Source organism: Paralichthys olivaceus, chromosome 16, assembly GCF_024713975.1.
Source record: "Paralichthys olivaceus isolate ysfri-2021 chromosome 16, ASM2471397v2, whole genome shotgun sequence".
In the NCBI taxonomy this organism is placed as follows: domain Eukaryota; kingdom Metazoa; phylum Chordata; class Actinopteri; order Pleuronectiformes; family Paralichthyidae; genus Paralichthys; species Paralichthys olivaceus.
Window position 1 is genome coordinate 15,409,354 of NC_091108.1, and position 10,770 is coordinate 15,420,123.

Here is a 10,770-nt window from a genome sequence, read left to right on the forward strand (position 1 = left end):
GACAGACTGACAGATTGTTTTGAGATACACTGAATTAACAGCAGACAAAGCGATGAAATCCTCAACTGGTATAGTTTCCTCATACTAGAGATGTTTCCTGAGCTCTTGTTTCCTGGGGAACAAACTGACACGATTGATTACTACATTGAAAATAAAATAACTTTGACAACATTTGACGTCTGTTTTGTCACTTAAAACAGAGTGTAGATTTATTTCATTAAAAAAAATCACTAATGCATTACAAAAAAAAGAAACCTCCTACAACATGACTGTTGGTTAAGAGCCCAGAGTCTGTAGGTCTTTACTGCACAGGAAGTCTCGTCACTTACACGTTATCCTTTTTTAGATTGTGCCGCTTTTTTCTACGACTATGACTCACACATCATGCCCGTGTTGCTTCTGCCTTGCACCTCAGTTTAGAAAAACAGACGTCCTCATCGGGCCATCAGGGGTTTAAAAAGCTTTTAGAAAAATGTAATTATTTCACTCTCAATGTAATAAAGCAAGTAAATGAGAGGAAGAGGCCGTGATTAGAGGACCTGTATTTTTTTTTTAACACATTCTGCAGTCAGTTCAAAGCCAGTGTCAGTGCATTGTTGTACCAGTGGTCATTGATATGTTGTTGATGTCACACTAACAGTAACAGAGAAAAATCATGTGACCTCTTTTCCTCACACAACACATTTCCAGTCTTGTGACAGACGCTGGTGTCCGACTGAAAGGACTGAGGTAATAATCGCAGCGATGTTCGTCATTTCATTATGTTGCACACACACACTCCATGACACACTCTTTCGCTCTCTGTCACTCCCTGACACACATTCAAACACACACACACCTGAATAGTTCTACACAAAAGCTGCTTTGCAGGGGTATGTGTTGACATAAGAAGGTTTACAAAGAAGAGCCATTTTCACGGCCGTGCAGTACAGCTTGCCTACGACTCCAGAGGTCCACTGTTTCACCTGTGGGTGTGTCGCCGCCTTCCACAAGTCATAGATATTCTCCACGTGACCATGTGAGGTCATCATCTGGTCATAGATACACAGGTGGTAAGGTGCCTTGCCCTCCCCTGAGAAATAGACATGATCTTGAGGTGTCACACCGACGATGTTGGCGCAGATGCCCATAAACACATCGTCTATGTAAAGAGAGGCGTTCAGGGTCAGTGTGGCCTGATAGATTTTGTCTGCTACGTCGCTGGAGACAACATACCCAGCCCCTGCTGTGTAGTCAGGATACGACAACCATGGGTACATCTCGAAGGGCACATAGTACTTGCTGTCTTTGCTGCGCATGGGCGGTGCTCCTCTGTGCACTCGACCAATCCAGAAGTTTGTGATGCCTCTGCTGCTCATGTCCTGCAGGTAGCTCACCAGATTGGGCATGTGGACAAATATGTCATCGTCGGCCGTCATGAGGAAGCGGGCGTGTGCACAGCGGCTGTGCATCCAGTGGAACTGCAGGATGAGCTTTAAGGTCAGGTTGTGGAAAGAGTCTGAGAAGTCCTGTTGGATCAAATCACCATGGAGACGGTCCTCGTGGATGAGCTGCTCCTGGAGGCCCACCCCCCTTCTCTTACTCCATGAAGGCTCTTCCATTTTGGTCCGAGGTGCTCCAAGGGCAAACACCACCCTGACAGTCACTCCCAAGGCATTTTGGATGTAGGTCTCATTACCCCAGGTGGATCTGATGGCATTACGCCTCTCAATGTTCTCTGGGGACGTTTTGACAAAGAGCAGGAGGAGGACGTCCTTGTTAGCACACTTGTCTGGGTGGTCCAGAAGGTAGCGGAAGTTGCTGAAGCCTCTCGCCTGCTCGCGTGGGATGGTGAAGCTCTTGTTGATGTAGATGAAGCGGTTGACCAGGTAGCGGTAGGAGTAGGACTTGACGTGACTGACAACACTGTTGTCCAGCTGCTCCCAGCAGACCATCACCACCGACAGCACCAGGCAGGTGGTCATCAGCTGCACACATTGGCATCTCCGTAATCGGCGGAACCTCAAAAACATCCTGGAATCTTGTCACGCCCTGATGGTGATCTGTCAAGCGACGGTGGCGAAGCAGCTGGTTGTGTCGGCGAACGCGGAGGAGACAAGACGACCAAAGTTGTGGGAGTTGAGCGTGTTGTGTTGCAGTGACTCAGAGCAGCACGTGGTGGGTCTTCCATCCTAGGCTGTCCACATCCAGCAGGAGACACGGGCGGCAATGGGAGTCACTGGGTCCGCTGGGAAACATCCTCCATTGGAGCAGAATCACTTGCACACTCACAGGCACCCGGCAGACTGACAGTCATCATTCAGCCATGAAGCCTCCGTCTGAAAGGATCCGTGAAGAGAGAGCACATAGTGACATGAGCTTTGTTGAAACCAAAAGGGTTAAAAAAGTTTTTTTTTCTTTCAACAGCAGGAAGTGGAAATGCAAATGCACCATATTTACTCAATGTCTGCTTGACCAACACCTTCTCTATTTGGAAGAGTGACCCAAGCATCATTCTCTCATGTCATAATTGTGCAAGCATTTGTTTCATTATGTACAGCATGTTGAAACAGCCCCAAGTACATCATCTACCCCTCAACTGTTAAAAGTACAGACAATTCATTCATTCAATGAGTTTAGTTTAATTAATTCAGCCCGTCTCTCACAGTAAACTAGGACTGTACTGTGTTTTAATGCAGCAGCCCAATATCAGCTACATTAAACAGAAACTTCTTCTTTTTGTTAAGTTTTGCGATAAATCAACATATATAATATAAAAAAATATCACACATCGTCTGTGTACATCCCCTACCACCCACGTTCCCTCACGCCTATCCCGCATCAGCAAGGGATGAAGAACAAAAAAAGCAAAATAAAATTAGGCAAAACTAAGACAGAGACTGAAAATAAGTTTGTATCACTTATAACATACAGGACCCTTGGTGTGATCAGTTCAAACTGAATTTTGACATCGTCAGGCAAAAGATAAATGATAGCACTGCTGTCTCTCCTGAACTGGATCCAGATTAGAGGCGGGTACTCACTGAGCTAAAGACAACAACACCAAGTTGGGACAGTAGAAGTACCAACAACTGATGATACTAATAAATAGAAAACAAAGTGTGTAACCAAAGTTTCTTAATGAGCCTTTCATTGAAAATCTAATCTCTAATTTGATATAATGTAATACATCCAGGAAATAAGAAATATATCTAAAAGAGAGGAAAACAAGTGTTAGAATTGGTCGTTTTTTTTGTAAAGAATCTCCAACATTATCTTGATGCATTGAAATCATCCAAGACGCCTATACTACGGAAACGATTAACTTTGTTTTTGGCGACATGCTTCCAAAAAGTGTGAAAAATAAAAACTGGAAAAGTTGACTGAAACTCAAGGAATAGTATTTATCTACACCCCCTATTCTTTCCCTCTCTTTTTTATGGTGTGATGTTTTTTGTTGAAATGGACATAAGGACCTCAATCATGAACACAGAGGACTCACAGATCTTGATGACACAATGTGTCTGACGACCCTGTCTGTTGTCTCCTTGTCTGAGTTCTCACTACGTCCAAACCTGACGGAAAGCGTTTCTTGTGCACTGATGTGACCTTTGCCTTTGGCCGCAACAACTCAACACTCGCCATTTCTGTGCAGGGGTAGATACGTTCGCTGAAAAGTCAAAAAGTTGGTGGGTGGGTTGGGGGGTTAGGGGGTCGGGATGGCAACTGAATGCAAAAGCCTACACAGCAAATGCTGCAACTATAATGGAGGGGTTTAAGGCGTGGACCCACTGAAATCGCTGATAGTCATGGAAAGCATTCGGACACAATGGGCGGTGTCAGAACCAGCTCTGCAGCACAATGCACTACAAGAATAGCCCGCTTCCGCCCCGGGGCCTGGGCTCAAACCGCGGGGGGGGGACTCCCATCGCACCCCAAGAGCTTTTTAAACATTATTGGATGGCCTGTGCCTAATGGGGTCACAGGCTCATAAATGGCTTTCCTTTCTGGCTGCCTGTTAATGAGAAACTCTGCCTCATCTCTGCTCTCACCCTGAAGAAAAAACGCACTTTTATCCATGTCTGGGTTTCATAGTGCACATATCCAACACCTGACATTACAGCCTCTCATAAAGCTTATTTCAGACATATATGCTCACTCAACAGAGGTTGATGAATGTTTAGTGGCCGGCATGACGATAAGTTCACGTAACAATTAGACTGTGAGCCACACATGTAACATATGCGTGAGAGAGTATCAGGGAAAAGGCTCATCGTGGTGCAATGCTAACCTCACCTTTAAAGGTTCAGTTCAGCCAAAATTACTAAAATGAATAAGTGGCCCATTTACTCCCTTACCTCTTTTAAACCATGTAGATCATTTGATGTCAGAGTTTTGATGTCTGCTTCTACATAAATACAGTGTTGTGTTTACAACCCTGACAAGGACTTTTACAAAAAGTCAGTCATCAGGAAACATTGTAAATATTTGTTGTAGGAAATGTTTTCTTTGCGAGAGAGTTATCACAATGAAAACCAATCCACAAATCCACAGCTCGTGACAAAGACATTGTTTACAGAAAAAGGTTGATTTTAAAAATGTATTTTTTATGTTATATATAGTTTTTGTTGAGCAACAAACGTTTTATTCTTCTCCAGAGTGTTGAAGAGGAAGAAGTGATTCGAAGTCAAAGCATCATTATCTGCATAGATAGTGGATCGACAAGATTGCAGCTCATTGTTTTTTCTCATGTGGGTCAGCTGACATTTAAAGATTACGTTCGTCCAGCCTCAAAATGTACTTATGCCACTACTTCATATGCCACATGAAAGCGCAGTAGAAAATCTAGCGTTTTTACAGCAATACATATATTGTCCGCCTTATTAAAGGTTGCCACATATGCATTCAGATAGGAGGAAATACTCAGTTCCAGGAACACATGCAACACCAGAGAGGCCGTTCAGCCCCAGACTATCTCGTCTGCTCAGTAATAGGATCACAACAGAATGCCTTCTAAATTGTGTGGTTATGATGTCCCTGGAGACAGTGCTCATGTTACAGGTTTCCAGTATCATCACTGCAACGGTGTTTAATTCATATGGCCTTGTTCCAGCCTGAACTTGATTGAAAGTTTATCCCTTTTTTGTGTTTCTTTTTTTATAGTTAACTGTAATTTGATAGTTTTCCTTTGGTCTCTTGGCTGTTGCCTTTTCAGCTCAGTTGTAATCATGTACTGAAGGTGTTGTCATTGTCACTGCAAACAGGTTGAGCTACTGTCCCAACACCAACTGCACAAACACTGAGCGTTGATCCTCACGCTCACACTGCATCTAAAACAAGCCCTGCGCAAGTGAACCGCCTCAACTAACATATTTCCAAAGTCACAGTTCGCATATAAATAGACCTGAAACACACAAGAGAGGCAGGGATCTCAACAGATCGCTGCAGAACAACTCACCAGCAACACAAGCTGTGTCAGAGTGAATCCAACACAGAGGCAGCAGCAGTCTGACTTCTTCTCCCCTCTCTGCTTGGAGTTTTCTCCTCAGATGACGGGAATAGAAACACAACGTTCACGCATCAGTCCTTTAACAGTGTGGAGGAGGTGTGTGTGTGCATGTATGAGGAAGAATACCTGCTAAATTGTGTGTGTGTGTGTGTGTGTGTGTGTGTGTGTGTGTGTGTTATCTTCTGATCTTTCTTCTAAACTCCGCGTGTGTACTCTAACTTCCCTGCCGGCAAATGGATCAACTGCCTGCTTCTTCGCTCAGAGCCTATTTCAGACTGGGGGGGTGGAAACCACGCCCAGTGTTTCAGACGCACTGTAAATCATCACACAGAGAGAGAATCTGCTGTTGTCTCATCAACTCAACGTCATGTTAATTCTACTCAGCATGTTTAGTTTTTCGATTAGCAGGTAGTCGCTTAAGAACTTCAGAAAGTGGAGGCGGTTTTGGACTGAAGATGAAGTTGTAAACAAAACTCGCATGGGTTAGAGATGAGACCAGCCATGCCAAAACCACCTCCCCCCATTTCAGGTGAAACTGTGGCGGCTGAGAGAGCTCAACGCACTAGAAAACACATGCGCATTTCAAAACAACATGTGGAAATTGAGAAAACTTCATCTCCATCAATTCGACGACACATGCTGAAAAGTATCCCAACGCATGCAAATACAGAAACGCGCTGCAAAAAGTCACAGCACCCTCATCAATCTGGGCCTGGCTATACCCCCGTCAACACTGCAATCTAAATAACTTGCTTTTCGCTGTGACTGTTTTCGAAATGGCTGAAAAGCTGCAGGAGGACAGGAGGAAGTTGTGCATGTCAAGTAAAGAACTGCATAGAGGTACTCTAATGTAGGGATCATTTTCTCAAATTCAGTAAACTCAGTTTTACATTTTTAAAACTTGTTAGGTTACTTCAATTTAACAATTTAAACTGCACCTAAATTAAACCTCGCCTGTTTTTTTGTACAGTGTGAAAACAACAGAGGAGGAATTATTAAGACAGGGCTGCTCTGAGCTGTGTGCTCTGTGTGGATCTGACAAAACAAAATGCTGCATGTAATGATGTGAGAAATCACTTTGAAAGCACCAGTGGTTTATTCCATCTGTATGACAGCCTTTTTGATATTAACATGCAAGATTTTATGGCTGATGACATTTGAATAGCTCTGACACATTCGTTTTGCAAAGTTATTCAAATATTCCTCCAGTTCTCTGCTGTGACTGCGTAGGTTTGTGGTGGAGGTTCCACTGAAACTGTCACGGAATTAAATCATCCTTTATGTAAGGATGTGGTAAAAAATACAACAGGGAACCTATTCAAATATGATAGTGAATGATTGGATCATTGTGAAAAGCCAGTCTAAAGAAATGTGTATTTACACTTGTCACTGCAGATCATGTAGGTCCTGTCATTTGTCAGTGAGTTTACTGGAGAGAGCTGTGTTTATTATTATAAAAGTTAAATGTATTTAATGTCTAAAAGTTAATGTATTTATTCTTTGAAAAAAATGAATATAGCGATACAAAATAGAAGAGATGCCATTTGGTTTGGTCAGAGATTCCAGATCCCTTTACCTTCTAATACACAGCCATCAATTAGTCAAATAACTCAAACTAACAACAATCCCATCAGCCTCAGCTGTACTGTGCTTAGCTCTACATGTGAGCATGTTAACACTAAACTAACCTGCTGAATATCAACATATTAGCATTATCATAGTGAGTATGGTTCCCAAAAGTGAAGCCAAGTGTTGCTATTGCACAGACTCTGGCTCCACATCGGTGACAGCATTGGTATCTGGGATATTTTAGCTTCTGACAAACTGACTGAGAAGATCCATCAGCCATGTTTATAGACACAGTCTATGCAATAGATTCATCTTGTTTTCACATATTACATATTTGTATGTTGCTGAGCTCCTGTGAATGGAGGCCATGTTCATTCATTGTCACTTGTTTTTATTTTCTGTCATCTGAATTCCATGAAATCTTGTGGAGGGGTGGGGTGGATAAACAAGTTCATCCATGGGAATCTGGTTTCACATTTTTACATGGCGTGATAGGGCGTGGGTTTTCTGAGTGCCTTACTTGTTGGAGGTGCAGAGGTCTGTGAATTTGTAATTATAACTTAAGGACATAATGGTGGCCATGATGAAGCTATGCACTCACTTATAAGTTTCCCTTCATTTGTTTCATTTGTATAGAACGGATAAGAATATCGTTATTGGATCAATAAGCAGACTGATAGTGTAAATAAACACAGCAAATATGACTATACTAGAATATAATTCGCTTTGTACTTTTATTCCCCTAACCAGACATTTTGTTTTTTTATTCAGACAAACTGACTCAGTTAAGTAGTCTGTATCATCATCTCCACTTTCTGTCTATTCAGTGCAGACTGGCACTAACAAAGTCCAAACAGTGAGACCTCTTCAATGGAGCTCAGAGTTTCACCTGAGAGTTTATTGAGCGACTGATACAGTCGACAGAGACTGACAGTCAGACCGTGCTTTGCACAACAGGGGAGTGTTAATTTGAGCACCAAGGTAATTCTCAGTCGGGCCAGACACACAGAGCCAAAGGGAAGCCACAGAGCCGGAAACCACCAAGAACCTCCACTTCCTACCAGCTCAATTACTTTACCGATCATTTACATGTACTCTACTTGGACAGAGTTGCTACAATAGCAAAGTGCAAACAGTTTGGAAGAATGAAATGGCGTCACAATAACAGGCCAGCAGGAGTTATCGCTGTCACCTCACAGAGAAAAGGTTCTTGGTTTGAATCCTGATTTTGCCGGGGGCTCTCTGTGTGGAGTTTGCATGTTCGCTCCATGTTTGCATAGGTTTTTCTCTCGGTATTCCAGCTTCCTCCCACAGCCCAACGACATAAAGACTGGAGATGGGTTATTTAAAGCTCTAAATTTTCTGTTGGTGTGAATGAATCTAATTTGGTGGGGCCACAAGACGGCCAGAGGGGCCAAGTTTTTGCTTCAAGTGGCCCACATCTGTATGGTATGTAGGATTCCGATCTGTGTCATTTTTTCATTTGTAAGCTTTAAGGATACAACCATTTTATAACATACACTATATTGCCAAAAGTATTGAGTCACCTGCCTTGACTATGAACTTAACTGACATCCCATTCTTAATCCATAGGGTTTAATATGACGTTGGTTCACCCTTTGCAGCTATAACAGCTTCAACTCTTCTGGGAAGGCTTTCCATTAGGATTAAGTGTGTCTTTATGGGAATTTTTGACAATTCTTCCAGAAGCATATTTGTGAGGTCACACACTGATGTAGGACGAGAAGGCCTGGCTCTCAGTCTCCGCTCTGATTCATCCAAAAGGTGTTCTATCGGGTTGAGATCAGGAGTCTGTGCAGGCCAGTCAAGTTTATCCACACCAAACTCATTCATCCATGTCTTTATGGACCTTGCTTTGTGCACTGGTGCACAGTCATGTTGGAACAGGAAGGGGCCATCCCCAAACTGTTCCCACAAAGTTGCCAAAAGTATTCACTCACCCATCCAAATAGATGTATATAGTGTATATAGTGCACTATATTGCCAAAAGTATCAATATCAAAAGAGGCATCGTGTATCATTGGAGTTAAAAATTCATTTTTACTTTTGTAGTTAAGTACATTTCAGAGCCTTTACTTTCTTGCTTGTACTTGAGTAAAGAAGTTGAATCAGTACTTCTACTTTTACCAGAGTCCTTTTTTAGACAAGCATCTATACTTTTACTGTAATAAGGAATGTGAGTACCTTTGTCACCTCTGCTAGAAAAGGCTTATTCTATTCAGTGTATAGATGAGTTACCAAAAGTAAATAAAGATTTTTGCTCCTTTTATTGAGCTTTAGCAACATTTGCTGATGGTGTGGCTGAAATTAATGAATAAGAGCAAGTTAAACATCAAGTAATTTTAAGACCTGTTTTAATTCTCAGTCTCAGGAAGTGAAATGTTGCTCAACAGGAAGATTTTAGTCAAGGACTTGATGTCACAGCAGAATGACTCCTCACAAAAAACACCTGGTTCACACAGAACAAAGTATCCTCATATTTAAAAATAATTCTTACTGGAACTAGAACTAAGTCACATAAATGAGTCACTTTGAACACTTGAACTTTTCTCTTTTATTCTAATTCAGACACTGAGTATAAGTTTTGAAGTATAAGAATAAACAATAGAATAAGATAAATAAAACATATTTGTTTCTTATGTATTTATATATAGTAAGTAAAAATTCTTTATCGTTTGCATTTGAACCTCTCATTACTTTTGATTTTCATGATTACTTTTGCTTGTTTGCGCCAAGTCAACCACAAACATATGCAGTCTTCCTCCCCCTCTCTCAGGCTGCTACACTTCTGTTAGATATAAACTGTGCAACAGACGGAGGTCAGTGAACAGACTGCACAGACGACTGAATTTAATTCAACTGCTTGAATTATTCTTATTTTAAGATTTGTCTTTAAACTTCCACATTTTTGAATGATTACTAAGTTATTTATTATTTTTATTTGTTCCACTTTATATTTCCACATTCATTTTCTGTGACAGATTTTTTTATATCACTCCTCCATATTTTTAACATGGCACTGAAGCAATCTCTTACAGGAAGAAGTTAATTTGGTAACCACCCAACATCTAGATGACAGAACATTGATTTGACAGCGTTTGGTGTTTTGTTATTTCTATCAAGGAGGTTTCGTTTTCATCATTTATCCGTCATGTAGCAGGATTATGCAAAAACAGCTTATGTGACTTTATGGAATTGTGATGAAAGGATGGGACATGGGTCAGGAAAGACAGGCAGGAAATCTAAAAACCACATTTTATTATTTTATTAAAACCTTATCATTTCCAAAAATATGCAATGACTGATGAGAAGGTAGGATTGACAAAGATTGACTTCATAGATTAACGTATTTTGTCAAAAGCATGACTCAGTTTTTATTTGTGTTTTGTGGTTGCAGTAATTTGTGGTGAATGTGCAACTGACAACCATACATTCATGTCCACAGTCAGTTTTATTAAGATGAACACCGAATAGATTTAACTCTGAGCTGAGGATGAATCCATGTCAGTAATATTTCATTTCAAGGACAGATCGCTGTCGATCTCTTGACACTGACAGGCCCTGTGTTACCAACTAATGTCCAACTGTGCTTGTATTTCCTCCTCATTTAAATCTCCACACATGAAATCATTCCAGTAAGTATTTTCATTTCACGTCTCTCAATGAGGAAATGGAAAGATTCGTTTTTCAGG

General features: G+C 41.4%; 1 protein-coding gene across 1 annotated transcript; it reads right to left on the reverse strand.

The window, feature by feature from the left end:
* Nucleotides 1–171: 171 nt before the first annotated feature.
* LOC109639539 (lactosylceramide 1,3-N-acetyl-beta-D-glucosaminyltransferase A-like) lies at nucleotides 172–5,736 on the reverse strand. Its single transcript, XM_020103057.2, has 2 exons — nucleotides 5,438–5,736; nucleotides 172–2,318 (listed from the first exon to the last, which is right to left on the reverse strand). Exon 2 carries the CDS (start codon nucleotides 2,010–2,012, stop codon nucleotides 849–851), a length of 1,164 nt encoding a protein of 387 aa, XP_019958616.1. The 5' UTR covers nucleotides 2,013–2,318; nucleotides 5,438–5,736; the 3' UTR covers nucleotides 172–848.
* Nucleotides 5,737–10,770: the final 5,034 nt, after the last annotated feature.

Excerpts from the sequence above, each read along its gene's own strand:
- LOC109639539 (XM_020103057.2), bottom strand. The coding sequence starts at position 2,012 with ATGTTTTTGAGGTTCCGCCGATTACGGAGATGCCAATGTGTGCAGCTG.